The following is a 15,727-nucleotide window of genomic DNA, read 5'->3' as shown; positions in this document are numbered from 1 at the left end:
CAAAAAAAAAAAGAATAGTCTTTTACTGAGAGTCTAAGTTTTGAGGTTTTCTGTGCTGTGCACGTTGAGAAATAATGCTGTCCTCATTAGTTAAGATGTTTGGAACTATACAGCACCATGGTTATGAGCAGGGACTGTGAAACAGGCTGCCTAGATTTAAGTCCTGGCTCTGTCTTGGCTTTTTGTGTAAGCTTAGTTTAATTAGCCCGGCTGTGTCTTAGTTTCTGTATCTGTAAAATGAGGATATGCCAGTTTCTGGAACCTTGGGGTTTTTAGGGTGGGTTAAATGAGTTGATATCTGTAAAGAAAGCACAGCAGTGTCTGGCCCACAGTGCTTTGTAAGTGTGGGTCAATATCAATACTGCTGAGCCTTTGGGATGTGTGCCAGGCCCTTTGCGAACTGTTGTATCATCAGTGAGTTGTGGGAGGTATATGGAGCTGAAGTGTCTGATTAAACATGAGAGAAAGACTATTTCACCTGGGCCTTAAAAATGGGTTACTGGCCGAGCACGGTGGCTCACGCCTATAATCCTGGCACTTTTGGAGGCCAAGATGGGTGGATCGCTCAGAAGTTTGAGACCACCCTGGGGAATATAGTGAAACCCCGCCTCTACTAAAATTCAAAAATTAGCCGGCGGTGGTGGCGCGTGCCTGTAGTCCCAACTACTTGGGAGGCTGAGGCACGAGAATTGCTTGAGCCCTGGAGGCAGAGGTTGCAGTGAGCCAAGATCCGTCACTGCACTTCGGCTTGGGCTATAGAGTGAGACTCTCTTAAAAAAAAAAAAGGTTGCTATACTATAGCTGGTATTTATTGAACACCTACTATGTTCAAGGCATTGTTCTAAGTACTATACAAGAATTAATTCATGTAATTCTTAAAACAATCCTAGGCAGTAAACTATTGTCCTTATTTCAAAGAAGAAGAAACAGCACAGGGTCCCGTCATGCCCAAGTAGGTGAGGAATACTGGAAACCAAATGGCAGCTGAGCGTTCCAGTTCCAGAGAGGGCACTCTGAAACCAGCCAAGGTTCTCTTTCCTCATTTTTTACCTAAGTGTCTTGGGATATAAAGTCTTAAAGAATGAATTTCAGAATATGTGAGGAAATCCCTTTCCCAGGTAGACCACAGTGCCCTTGAATATCAAGATTAACAGTAACAATTGCTGTTTTCTTAGTCCTTATCATCCTTGATTACACTACCCTCTTTATTCTTCTCCTCCCTCTGAATAACTCCTTGTTTTCTCAGCTTTCCTTTTATTTCTTCTCTCCTAGAATAAGTTTTGCTTATTATGTTCTTTGTGTTTTCAGTACCTTTCAGATTCAATTTTCACCTTCAGATGACTAAAACAATCTCTTCAGCCCTTACCTCTTCCCAGTTGGTCACCTTTACCAAGGATTACACCTCAAAGACAAGAAGTCCATTATCATTATCCATAGAGTCCATCCTCACCAAGGCTACCCTATGTTTTTGGTTTTTTTTTTGAGACGGAGTTTTGTCTTGTTGCCCAGGCTGGAGTGCAGTGTTGTGATCTCGGCTCTCTGCAACCTCCGTCTTCTGGGTTCAAGTGATTCGCCTGTCTCAGCCTCCTGAGTAGCTTGGATTACAGGCGTGTGCCACCTTGCCTGGCTAATTGTAGAGACGGGGTTTCACCATGTTGGCCAGGCTGATTTTGAACTCCTGACCTGAGGTGATCTGCCCACCTCGGCCTCCCAAAGTGCTGGGATTACAGGCATGAGCCAACTCGCCTGGCCTACCCTGTCTATGTTAACAGTACTTTCCTTCTACCTTGTACCCAGATTCCTTGCTTTGACTTCCCCCATATCATACAAAGATTGCAGACTAATCAGCTGTCAAGAGTTCTACTGATTGGGTAATACAATATCTAATCCTAGATTAAATCATGGTTTAATCCCCACTGTCTCAATGAGTCAGTCACTCCTTCCTATTTTCTGCCACTTCAGCCCACATGCAGTCCCTTTATTGAATCTGTCTGACAGATGACAGGATCTTTTTCAAGTACAGTTCTGATCAAGCCTTTACCATACCAATTTTTTTTTTTTTTTTTTTGAGACGGAGTCTCACTCTATTGCTCAGATTGTAGTGCAATGGTGCAGTCTCAGCTCACTGCAACCTTGGCCTTCTGGGTTCAAGTGATTCTCCTGCCACACCCTCTCTAGTAGCTGGGACTACAGTCGAGCACCACCATGCCTGTCTAATTTTTTGTATTTTTAATAGAGATGGGGTTTCACCATGTTGGCCAGGCTGGTCTCAAACTCCTGACCTCAGGTTATCTGCCCGCCTTGGCTTCCTCAAGTGCTGGGATTACAGGTGTGAGCCACCATGCCCAGCCTACCCTACCAAAACTTTTCAAGAACTTCCTTAATTTTAGGCTATTGTTTTTCATTATTTCCATGTAGGTATTAAATCTGCAATGAGGGAGATATTGGAGAAATAATTCATGCTACAATAAATGTTAGAGAGGCAAAATGGCTTGGGTCAACAGACTACATGGAGCCAGGTTTTAGTTTCATGTCTTCTACAACCCTGCTTGAAGCCCAGCTTGTTACTTAGTGCCCTGTGTCTTCCAACTCCACACTATTTTTTTTTTTTAGATAGAGACAGGGTTTCACTATGTTGCCCAGGCAGATCTCAAACTCCCAGGCTTAAGTAATCCTTCCACCTCAGCCTCCCAAAGTGCTGGGATTATAGTTAGAGGCTGTACCTGGCCACCAACAGCCCAGCACTAAACATCTTACTGTTAGCGCCTCACGCACAGATAAGGAATCCAGAAGACAGTACCAGAAGATCTTTAATCAGATGTGAGTAGTTTATGTCAATTCATGAAGAACTTACAGTCAACTGGATGTTCAGAAGGGATTCCTTTCTTCATTAAAGTCACCTTTCACACATGGCAGGGGTGACTGAATTCTCTAACGTTCCGGCACCCTCCACTGCCATCCCATCTGAATCAGCAGAGAAATATCCCTGGACATTTTTTTCCCCTCTCTAGATGGATTAATGACCTAAATATGAAAAACAATGAAGAAAGTCTGGGAGAATAGTTTTATAGCTTTTGAGAGAGGAGAAAGAAACCTTTTAGTATGTTATTAAAATTAAAAGCCATAGAAGGAAAGATTGAAAATTTAACGCGTCCAAACGAAAAGCTTCATTCATATGAATGACACCGTAAATAAAGTTGAAAGACCTGGAAGAAGGAATTCTCCAATATATGTAATCGACAAATGATTAAAGGATATGAATTGGGCATTCTTAGAAAACTTGAGGCCAAGAAAAATGAAACGATGGTTCAATTTGAATGGCCCTATGGGATACGTAAAATAAAGCAAAAATAACATTGTTTTTCCCCATAAGATTGACCTATTAGATATCCAGACACATTGTAAAGAGCTGTAATAATTTAAAAAATTTGGCATTTGACATGCAGAGATCAACAAATGGATCAATGAAAAAATAATGCAGACTCCAGACATGGATCTGGTATATACATATCCAAGCATTTATTTTATAATAAAGGTAACATTTCAAATTAAGGAAGGAATAATGGATTATTCAGTAAATAATTTTGGGGCAATTAGTTATGTATTCCAGAAAAAATATTTAAAATAATATTCCCCACTCCCAAACACAAATACACAAGTAATACAGTATTGAGAGATACAGCGGTATTAATAAGTAGTCCTCCTTGGGGAGTTATGATGAGATGGCTGTAGGATGGACATGTGCTGAGATACAGCAAAAAACTCCCACACCTTCCCAGGATTATAGGATGGGGGAAGGGCGACCTAAACAAATTTACAGAAATATGAATAGAATGTTGTGTGTCCAGGGAATTAGGAGAAGATTTTTGTTGCTAGAAAAAAAACAATGTGAAGAAATTAAGTGAAGGAAGTTGAGGCTGCAAAGACGGAGTCCTGATCATGAATGGCATTTGTTATCAAACTGAGGGGTTTTGATTTGATCCCTTAGCCAAGGTGAGTCAGCGAAATTGTTTATTTAATTCATGTATTATTTGTAGACACGGGGTCTCTCTATGTTGCCCAGCTGGTCTTGAACTCCTGGACTCAAGTGATCCTCCTGCCTCAGCCTCAAAAATTACTGGGACTACAGGTCAGGCTTGGGCCACCGTGCTGAGCTAATTATTATTATTATTATATTTAATAGAGATGGAGTCTCACTATGTATCCCATGCTGGTTTTGAACTCCTGGGCTCAAGCTATCCTCCCACCTTGGCTTCCCAAAATGCTGGGATTACAGGCATGAGCGACCACACCTGGTCTGTTTGTTTTAATTAGTGGAGTGAAAATATCTTGTGTACATTGAATGGAGGTAAAATTGGAAGCAAGGAAGAAGAGGAAACATCACTGAAACAGTATAATAAGAATGGAGAAGGAAAATGCTACATTTTTTAGGTAGGGAAACCAAGGAATCATTCACTCAAATAGTCAAGAAATATTTCTGAAGACCGGCCAAGTGCAGTGGCTCACTCCTGTAATCCCAGGACTTTGGGAGGCTGAGGCGGGTGAATCATGAAGTCAAGAGATCGAGACCATCCTGACCAAAATTGTGAAACCCTGTCTCTACTAAAAATACAGAAATTAGCACACCCGGCATGATTTTTATATTTTTTGTAGAGATGGGGTTTTGCCATGTTGTCCAGGCTGGACTCAAGCAATCCTCCTGCCTCAGTCTCCCAGACTGCTGAGATTACAGGCGTGAGCCACTGCCCCTGGCCGGGAGAAGTATGTTTTTGTAAGCAAATTTTACCTTTCTATCTAGGTTCTTCAAAATTTGGATTGTAATTTTATTACAGTGTAGTTATTTGGATAAGTTCAGTAAGTCTTTTGAAACAGAACAATTGAAGACACTCATTTTCTTACCAAGACTTTAACTAAAGTAGCTTTTTTTTTTTTGAGACAGAGTCTTGCTCTGTCACCTGGGCTGGAGTGCAGTGGTGCAATCTCAGCTCAGCAACCACAACCTCTGCCTCCCGGGTTCGAGTGATTCTCTTGCCTCAGCCTCCTGAGTAGCTGAGATTACAGGTGTGCACCACCATGCCCGAATAATTTTTGTATTTTTAGCAGAGATGGGGTTTTACCATATTGGCCAGGCTGGTCTCGAACTCCTGATCTCATGATCCACCCACCTTGGCCTCCCAAAGTGCTGGGATTACAGGTGTGAAACACTGTGCCCAATCAAAGTAGCATATTTTTAAATAAATTTCCATCAAAGTGAACTTAAAAGGAGCCTATATGGCCAATCAGTTGTTGCTGCATTTTGTGCAAATAATCAGGCTAGTATAGGGAGCCTAAAACTTACTTTGCACACAAATTTGGTTGTACTATAAATTATTCTTAATAGAAAAAAAGAGGCTGGATAAATTGTTTCAAAGGAAAAGTGTAACAGTTAATACTAGATTTCAGGCCTAACGCCTTGCTTTTTTGAGTCCAGACTGAATTATTATTTATTGGCTACAATAGTCCTCTAGAGAATACCAGATGATAATTTTTCTTCATATTTTTAGCTGGTGTCCTAATGGAATAAGTTTCTTTTTCGGTTCTGACACACAAATACTTTTGATTGTGAAACTGTCTCACGCATCCTTGTGAAGAGACCACCAAACAGGCTCTGTGTGAGCAATATGGCTGTTTATTTCACCTGGGTGCAGGCAGGCTGAGTCCGAAAAGAGAGTCAGCAAAAGATGGTGGGGTTATCATTAGTTCTTGCAGGTTTCGGGATAGGCCAGGTGGAGTTAGGAGCAGTGTTTTGCAGGCAGGGGTTGGATCTCACAAAGTACATTCTCAAGGGTGGGGAGAATTACAAAGAGCCTTCTTAAGGGTGGGGGAGATTACAAAGTACATTGATCAGTTAGGGTGGTGTAGAAACAAATCACAATGGTGGAATGTCATCAGTTAAGACTATTTTCACTTCTTTTGTGGATCTTCAATTGCTTCAGGCCATCTGGATGTATCTGTGCAGGTCACAGGGGATATGATGGCTTAGATTGGGCTCAGAGGCCTGACAGAAACTATAAGCGTTATTTATTTCTCCTTGTTTTATTTCCAAGGAAACCAAAATCATGGTATTCTGAAGACCAGAGGTGTGAATCTCCCTCATTTGGCATCTCACTGGGCCCCGGTGTGTTTTTCGCTGCAAATGCCCTGCTGCTAAAACTGTACAAGCACCCTTCCTCTAGGCCCAGGCTTGTGGAAGAGTTGGGCACATGAGACTGTAAGAGCCGGTTTTGAGGGCTAAAATTAGGTCAAGGTCAAACCCTCCAAATCAAGGAGGGGTACAAAGATGCCTAAACAGCTGGTAAAACAAGGAACTTTGCTTTCTAAACTATTATGTGTCACTGTTGCATCCACCTCAACCATAAATAATGTTTGTTTGTTTGTTTGTTTTGAGACAGAGTTTTGCACTGTCACCTGGGCTGGAGTGCAATGGCGTGATCTTGGCTCAGCATCCTAAGTACCTGGGATTACAGGCATGCAACACCTCACCCAGCTAATTTTGTATTTTTAGTAGAGATGGGGTTACACCATGTTGGTCAGGCTGGTCTCAAACTCCTGACCTCAGATGATCCACCCACCTTGGCCTCCCAAAGTGCTGGGATTACAGGCATGAGCAACCGCACCTGGCCAAGAATTTTTTGCTTCCTGTAAAATTAAAGGAAAATATTTACTAACAGGATAAAGATACCTTATAACAAAGCCTCCTGGGTATACTTATCCCACTCATGAGTTGAGAACATAAATCTCTCTGTCTCTCATATATATATATATATATACACACACACACTATTTAAAATATTTCTTTCAGAACAATACCAATGTTATATATGGTTAATTGCTATAAGTATATGAAACCAAGCTTACAGTAGCTCAACATATAGAAGTTGAAATAAGTCAGTGTTGTAATTTTGCCTTTTGGTTTTTTGTTTGTTGACGTTTTACTTAAAATAATAATTTAAGAGGTAATGAATACCTGTCCACATCCTTCCTATCTGGCCTAGAACAATTAATTGGCTATAAGTCTTTTGACCTTTTTTTTTTTTGAGATGGAGTTTCACTCTTGTTGCCCAGGATGGAATGCAATGGCACAATCTTGGCCCACCACAACCTCCGCCTCCTGGGTTCAAGCGATTCTCCTGCCTCAGCTTCCCAAGTAGCTGGGATTACAGGGATGCACCACCAGGCCCAGTTTATTTTGTATTTTTAGTAGAGACGGGGTTTCTCCATGTTGGTCAGGCTGGTGTCGAACTCCCGACCTCAGTTGATCTGCCCGCCTCATCCTTCCAAAGTGCTGGGATTACAGGTGTGAGCCACCGCGCTTGTGCAGTCTTTTGACTCTTAAGGCCCTCAGCCATAGGAAGTCCCACCAAGGGACAGGATGGATGGGGGGCAGGCAGCCATGCCACCCTGGCAATGCTATGAGACAAAACAAAGATTTGATGGCAGCCGGCGCAGTGGCTCACACCTGTAATCCCAGCACTTTGGGAGGCCGAGGTGGGCAGATCACCTGAGGTTGGGAGTTCAAGATCAGCCTGACCAACATGGAGAAACCCCGTCTCTACTAAAAATACAAAATTAGCCAGGTGTGGTGGCACATGCCTGTAATCCCAGCTGCTCGGGAGGCTGAGGCAGGAGAATTGCTTGAACCCAGCAGGTGGAGGTTGCGGTGAGCCAGAGATCACGCCACTGCACTCCAGCCTGGGCAACAAGAGCGAAACTCTGTCTCAAAAAAAAAAAAAAAAAAAAAAAAGGTTTGATGGCCTTTGATGTTTCCCCTGGTAAATATTGGCCAGAAGGGGGAGACTGTAAACCAAAAATAAAATTCTAAGGCCCTCCAACCATCTGAATGTACTTCCTCCTCAGCCATGGCTCTTTTGAAATTTAACCTGAGAGACTGTTTCAGACCATGATGGGAAGTAGCAGTGAGACATGCCTCTCTATACATCTCTGCCATTAACATCAACACAGACTTTAAGTCTGATAAAAAACATTTTACAACCTATTCTCTCTGAAACCTACTACCTAAGGCTTCCTCTGTAAATAAGAATGTGGGTCTCCACAATCCTTTGTCTTAACCTAGGAATTCCTTTCTGTTGATCCCAGGTTTTTAGATAAACTCAACCAATTGTTAACCAGGAAAATTTTAAATCTACCTATAAGCTGGAAGTGACCGCCTCCCCTCTCCCCCCCCACCACCTGCAGCTTCAAATTGTCTCACCTTTCTGGACCAAACCAACCAATGTATTTTCTTCTTTTTCTTTTTTCTTTTCTTTTCTTTTTTTTTTTTTTGAGCAGAATCTTGCTCTGTCACCCAGGTTGGAGTCCAGTCGCGCAATCTTGGCTCATTGCAACCTCCGCCTCCTAGGTTCAATCAATTCTCGTGCCTCAGCTTCCTGAGTAGCTGGGATCACAGACACATGCCACCATGCCCAGCTAATTTTTGTATTTTTAGGAGAGACAGGGTTTTGCCATGTTGGCCAGGCTGGTCTTGAACTCCTGGTCTTAAGCAAACCTTGGCCTCCCCAAAGTGCCAAGATTACAGACATAAGGCACAGCGCCTGGCCATATTTATTAAATATACTTGATTGAAGTATCATGTCTCCCTAAAATGTATAAAACTAAGCTGCACCCCGACCACCTTGGGCATAGGTTTTCAGGACCTCCTCAGGGCTGTGTCACAGGCCATGGTCACTCATATTTGGCTCAGAATAAATCTCTTCAAATATTTTACAGAGTTTGACTCTTTTCGTCAGCACAACTGTGAACAAGACAAATTCTCTCAGGTTGAGCATACTGTAGTTCATATGACAGACAACGAAATAATCAATAAGGATTTACATGAGGCAGCATAATAATGTTTTAATACAGGTTTCTATTTTGCACTTATAAGATTCTGTATTCAAAGATTGCAAACAGAAATGTTCTCAGGGCGTTGAATTAATGAATGAGGGGGCAGGGATAATCCATCAGGGTGTTGTGGTAGAAGGGAGGAGACCAGGGTGTATTTGCCCTTCCTAAAAATCTTCAAATAATGATAGTGATGATAATTAGGTTTTGTGCAGAAATTTGACCTATATGACACTTTTAAAAAATATATTTATATGTTTGGAAAGCGGTTAGCTTATTTATTGTTTTTAAGGCAGAGTCTCACTCTGTTGCCCAGGCTGGCGTGGGAGTGGCATGATCTCAGCTCACTGCAACTTCTGTCTCCCAGGCTCAAGTGATTCTCGTGCCTCAATCTCCCGAATAGCTGGAATTACTGGCATGTGCCACTACGCCCGGCTAATTTTTGTATTTTGGGTAGATATGGGGTTTTGCCATGTTGGCCAGGCTGGTCTCAAACTCCTGGCCTCAAGTGATCTGCCAGCCTCAGCCTCCCAAAGTGCTGGGATTACAGGTGAGCCACCGGGCCTTGCTAGTGGTTAGTTTAAAAATGGTGCAAAGTAAAAATGTAATAAATGTTAATTATTCTTACTTTTGTTAGAATTTAGTGAAATAAGTTTTGTGATGAAAGAGGCAGACAAGTAGCTGAAATTTAGTTTGAGAAAATGTAAGTTCACTGAATAGGCAATTGACATAAAATCATCAACAAAACTCAGTGTTGAAAGCCAATTTGCTGAATCACTGGTTTGCTAAATTCACTGGTTGTGTCATGCCTTAATAGTAATGTTAAAGAGCTTTATCAAACATGTTCACTTTTGGTCATGAAGAAGGCAAATGCTACATTTTTGAAATAAGGAAAACCAAGGACTAAACATGCTTTTGGACATTTAAGTTAAATGAACTTTTAACATTCCAAAAGCAATAGGTGAAATAAATAATAAATTCATTGTATCCAAAAATGGAGAAAATGTCCCCAAAATCTGGGAATTTCCTGCCCCTAACCCTGAAAAAACAAAACAAAAAAAAAAACAACCAAAAAAAAAAAAAAACCAAAACACTTAAGGAAAACAAAATCATTTTATAGAACACTAGACTCTTAAACTCACCTGTTGTTAATGATGTTTTTTTCATTTTAACCAGATAACCATTTAAATCAAATTGCCATGTTGATAATTTTCTTTTGGTCAAAGTGTTTTTCTTCCAGAGTCATTTGGAACTCTTCTGTGGCACCTGAAGCAGATAGATGAAGCCAGGAGGGCTGAGAGTATCTCAGAACCTGGAGATGGACAAGGCTGGTTAGAACATTTAGAACAAAGATTTCTCAGGTGGTGAGAGTCTCAAAGGCGAAGCTGAATGGTAGTATAATTTAAAAAAATTTTTTTTTAAAAATTTTTTTTGGGGGGAACAGAGTCTTGCTCTGTCACCCAGGCTGGAGTGCAGTGGTACTATCTTGGATCCCTGCAACCTCCGCTTCCCAGGTTCAAGTGATTCTCATGCCTCAGCCTCCCGAGTAGCTGGGATTACAGGCATGCGCCCCCATGCCTGGCTAATTTTTGTGTTTTTAGTAGAGACGTGGTTTCACCATGTTGACCAGGTTGGTCTCGAACTCTTGACCTGAAGTGATCTGCCTGTCTTGGCCTCCCAAAGTTCTGGGATTACGTGTGTGAGCCACCACTCCCGGCCTGAATGGTCACGAAACTCCCTGCCAGTCATTCTAATAAGTTCTGACTTTTCTTTGCAGGTGATAATTGGGAGTTACGTGTTTTTTGTTTTGTTGTTGTTGTTGTTTTAGACAGAGCCTTGCTCTTGTCGCCCCGGCTGGAGTGCAATGGCTGATTTCGGCTTACTGCAACGGCCGCCTCCCAGATTCAAGTGATTCTCCTGCCTCAGCCTCCCAAGTAGCTGGGATTGCAGGCACCCACCACCATGCCTGGCTAATTTTTGCATTTTTAGTAGAGAAGGGGTTTCACCTTGTTGGCCAGGATGGTCTCGAACTCCTGACCTCGTGATCCACCCGCTTTGGCCTCCCAAAATGCTGGGATTACAGGCATAAGCCACCGTGCCTGGTCTGGAAGTTATGTATTTTTAAAAGTTCACCAGAATGTTGATTTTCGGAGACTCCATTTGTGCTATTCACAGCTGCATTGCAGGTCTCAATACACAGCACTCAGTACAACTGGGCCCTTACTGTTACGAGGTATTTTGAAAAAGGATGAAGGACTCAGTGGGCATCCACTGAAGCCGAGCTTAATAAAGAATCTGGGCCAGGCGCTGAGGCTCACGCCTGTAATCCTAGCACTTTGGGAGGCTGAGGCGGGCGCATCACCTGAGGTCAGGAGTTTGAGACCAGCCTGGCCAACATGGTGAAGCCCTGTCTCTAGTAAAAAGACAAAAATTAGTTGGGTGTGGCGACAGGTGCCTGTAATCCCAGCTACTCGGGAGGCTGAGGTAGGAGAATCCCTTGAACCTGGAAGGAGGAGGTTGCAGTGAGCCGAGATGACGCCATTGCACTCCAGCCTGGACAACAGAGCAAGACCCCGTCTCAAAAGAAAAAAAAATATCTGAAGTAGGGGAGTTTTCAAGGAAAACAAAGATTGGCCAACAATGTTCGATGAGGTAGGGAGGAAGATTAACCGTAAGATAGGGCAATTTAGGAGTTGACTTGTTAACTTTTACCAGTGATGTCTAAACAATGCAGTGAGAACAGAGAGACTGGAGTTGAGAAAAGAATGAAAAGCAAGAAAGTGAAGGTCCCTTGTAAAAATGTTTTTCGGAAGCAGCTTGATGAGTGGGGGGACGGGGAAGGTCGCCACCTAGTGTGATTTCAAGGTACTGAGAGTAAAATTAAGCATGGGCCGGGCTTGGTGGCTCAGGCCTGTAATCCCAGCGCTTGGGAAGCCAAGGCGGGCGAATCACCTGAGCTCAGGAGTTTGAGACCAACCTCGGCAAAGTGGCGAAACCCGGTCTTTAAAAAAAAATACAAAAATTAGCCGGGTGGGGTAGCGCGTGCCTGTAATCCCAGCGACTCAGGAGGCTGAAGCAGGAGAATCGCTTGAGCCTGGGAGGCGGAGGTAGCAGTTTGCTGAGATCTCTCCACTGCACTCCAGCCTGGGCGACAGAATGAGACTCGGTCTCAAAAAATAAACAACAACAAATCAACAACCACAAAGCGGGCACGAATTACTAGGAAGACAAAAAAGCAAAACAAATCAGCATAGGCCCAATCTAATTTTGGTTTGCTCTGCTCTCTCAGTCGTTGATATTCTCCAAGACTTCCAGCTACCGAAATATTCCTTCAACTACCCCAAAGCATCTGGCACTGCTCAAAAGGACCTGCTGAAGTCCCAGGATGAAAGGAGATTATGTTAACCACGGAAATGAAGAAAACCATGAGTTGTTCCTCTTGCTTTTTCTTATTTTTCATTGCAGAGGCACGATCCACCCTGGAATGAACTGAGAAACTGAAATCATTTGGGGCTCTTTCCTTCCTGCAAGTCAGCCATGACCTTGCCCAATTAAAACTTTATTTTCACCTGCTTTAATTCCTGCTGGTTATTTTCCTCTTCTTAGTTTGACCTCAGGTAAATTAGCTAATCGCTCTGTGCTTCAGTAGTCATCTATGTAATAATATACATCCCCGTAAGGCACTGTAAGATTTAGGTAAGAGAATGTCTGAAAAATCTGTTCTTTGGGGTGGCCATATAATGAGTCCTCATGAATTGTAGCAATTCGTTTAAGTAGAACGAAGAATATATGTATCGCTCTGAATTAAGAGGGATTAATATAAAACAGTTGTCGAGCGTGAACTGCATTTTCCAAACCTGGAGGACAAAAAATCTTTCAAGTGTTATTACCTTACCCCACACATTTGGGAAAGTACAATGTCCTAGAGTTGCGAAAAAAACAGAAAAACCCACAGTTTCCTTGTCTGTAATATGGAGGTTTTGGCTCATAGGGTGGTTTTTAGAATAGGATGAATTAGCAAATGGTCTAATGTTCATAAAACATTAGTTTTATGTCTTTTAATGTCCTTATTCAGTGTTAATCTGTGGTCACTTCTGCCTCCAATCTCAGTATTCTGTAAGCAATGATATATCAGGTGATGTGGATCTTCTGTGAGTCTGACAAGGCTTCCATCCTCACAGAACGTGCAGTCTATAAACGTGAAAGTGATGGCCACAGGCACGAGGTTCAAGGTCAGACTGCCTGGGTCAGAGGCTCGCTCTGTGGTCTAAATTTTCTGCCCCTGCGGTCGTCGTCAAGTCTAAGTAAGATTAAAATAGTATGTGTCATGCGTGTTCGTGTGAAGAGACCACCAAACAGGCTTTGTGTGAGCAATAAAGCTTTTTAATCACCTGGGTGCAGGCAGGCTGAGTCCGAAAAGGGAGATAAGGGTGGGGCCATTTTATAGGATTTGGGTAGGTAAAGGAAAATTACAGTCAAAGGGGGGTTGTTTTCTGGTGGGCAGGAGTGGGAGTCACAAGGTGCTCAGTGGGGGAGCTTTTTGAGCCAGGATGAGCCAGGAAAAGGACTTTCACTAGGTAATGTCATCACTTAAGGCAAGGACCGGCCATTTTCACTTCTTTTGTGGTGGAATAGCATCAGTTAAGGCAGGGTGGTGCATTTTCACTTCTTTTGTGATTCTTCAGTTACTTCAGGCCATCTGGGTGTAAACGTGCAAGTCACGGGGATGTGATGGCTTGGCTTGGGCTCAGAGATCTGACAGTATGCACTTTATAAGGGTGTTGTAGGGATTAAATAAGCAAATTGTTTTCACTGGGCGCTCATGGAGTGAATGGGATTTGAAAAGTTAGGTAAAGCCATCAAGAGGTGTGCCTAGGGCGGGGCTGTGCCTAGGGTGGGACTGTGTCTGGGGCAGGGCTGTGTCTAGCGTGTGTGTAGGGAGGGCGTCTCAGGATTGTGTTCGATGATTGCTGCTGCAGAGTTAATCACTCTGTCTTTCAGAACCTGGACTGGAGATTCATCTTAACTTCCAATGGGGAGTTTCTTTGGTGGAGACCAAAGTGTGTTTCTTTTGCAAGAGGCTCCTTAGCTGATGTATTCGTGTTTTGTATTAATAGATGTTTGGACTTTTTTTTTTTTTGAGACAGGATCTTACTCTGTCACCCAGACTGGAGTTGGGGAATCTTGGTTCACTGCAACCTCTGTCTCCTGGACTCAAAGCTATATTCTCCAGCCTCAACCTCCCAAGTAGCTGGGACCACAGGCGTGCGCCACCACACCTGGCTAATTTTTGTATTTTTTGTAGAGACAGGGTTTTGCTGTGTTGCCCAGGCTGGTCTCAGACTCTTGAACTCAAAGCAATCTGCTCACCTTGGACTTGCAAAGTGCTGGGATTACAAGCATGAGCTACCGTGCTTGGCCTTTCATCTTTTAAAAGTGCAAGCTTATAGACTGGGAACAGCTCCTGTCATCAGAGTAATTGTGTGTGGTTGCTGTGAGGTAGAATTGAGGATAAGACTTTACAGAGGCTCAGGTATTTAAATCTTAACCCATGATGGCATTAAAAGATACTTTATATTTTAGAGATACATATGGACGCGTATTTTTGGGTGAATGACATATCTGAGATTCACTTCAAAATAATGAAGGTGAGGTGTCAAGGGGATAAAATTGGCCATGTATTGCTATATATTACATTTCAGTGATAAGATCATCAGGCTAATTATACGCTTCCCTCTACTTTCCTGTATGGTTAAACGTTAACAGTATAAATACTGAAGACAAAAACGTCCTCAAAGCAAAAGAGCTATACTGGAAGAATTGTAGAAATGGCCCTGGGCATTTTTTCCCCTTTAGTTCACAGATTTGATATTCCATGAAATTCAGAAATAATTTGGAGCTTTTCAAACCTGAGATATGGAAAAGTGACACTCCTGTTCTCTGGGAAGGTGCACTTGCAAAGTATGAGGATTCTGAATTTATTTTTCTAGATGAACCCTAGTTGAGAGAAGGCTCCGGTTAGTTCTAGTGGTGCCTTGTACCTTAATATGTTGTGTTTTATGAGTAATAACCTAAGTCAAAGCTGCCCCAACTATATACAGTGGGCCCTGAAGTCCACTGGGCCCATCACTATGTTACAGGGTCAATCTGCATCAAAGAGCCCTGGAAGCAATCATGGTTCAGCTGTGATGCCTTTAGAACATGAAGTCCTCCAAGAAGATGCCATAGGAATGGCCTCCATCCCAGGGCCTGGAGAGCAGCCACAGACAAGGAGAGTGGCCCAGGAGGGCAGTGACAGTCAGTGCTACACTGGCCTGTCAGTCTCAGAGCCAGGATTTAAACATAGGTAGAGGGCTGGGCACAGTGGGTCACACTTGTAATCCCAGCACTTTGGGAGGCCGAGGCAGGTGAATCATGAGGTCAGGAGATCAAGACCATCCTGGCTAACACGGTGAAAGCTTGTCTCTACTTAAAAAATACAAAGAAAAAAGTTAGCTGGGCATGGTGGCGGGCGCCTGTAGTCCCAGCTACTCGGGAGGCTGAGTCAGGAGAATGAAGTGAACCCGGGGAGGCAGAGCTTGCAGTGAGCCAAGATCCTGCCACTGCACTCCAGCCTGGAGGACAGAGGGAGACACCATCTCAAACAAACAAACAAACAAACAATACAGGTAGGCAGGCTCCAGAGGCCCTGCTCTATGGGGCTATGGCCCTGTGGGGCTATGGCCATAAAAAGCATGTTGGTTTGGTTGCTGTTTTTACTATAGGTACTGAGTTTTTACTTTAAGAAACTCATGTTTTTTACGAGTGTTAGATGTGCACATTTGCTTTTGAGAAATGTTGGGAACGT

At 43.0% G+C, this 15,727-nt stretch overlaps 1 protein-coding gene across 1 annotated transcript in view; it reads right to left on the bottom strand.

The window, feature by feature from the left end:
- TMEM254 (transmembrane protein 254) overlaps positions 1-2,959 on the bottom strand; it is a 15,326-nt gene extending 12,367 nt beyond the window's left edge. Inside the window, exon 1 of the mRNA XM_011929798.1 lies at positions 2,901-2,959. Coding sequence (XP_011785188.1) covers positions 2,901-2,959 — 59 coding nt within the window. The remainder of the gene's footprint in view (positions 1-2,900) is intronic.
- Between the last annotated feature and the right edge of the window lie 12,768 nt (positions 2,960-15,727).

Source organism: Colobus angolensis, unplaced genomic scaffold (genome assembly GCF_000951035.1).
Source record: "Colobus angolensis palliatus isolate OR3802 unplaced genomic scaffold, Cang.pa_1.0 Scaffold12, whole genome shotgun sequence".
Lineage (NCBI taxonomy): Eukaryota > Metazoa > Chordata > Mammalia > Primates > Cercopithecidae > Colobus > Colobus angolensis.
The sequence above is the reverse complement of the archived record's forward strand: the minus strand, read 5'-3'. Positions and strand labels throughout refer to the sequence as shown.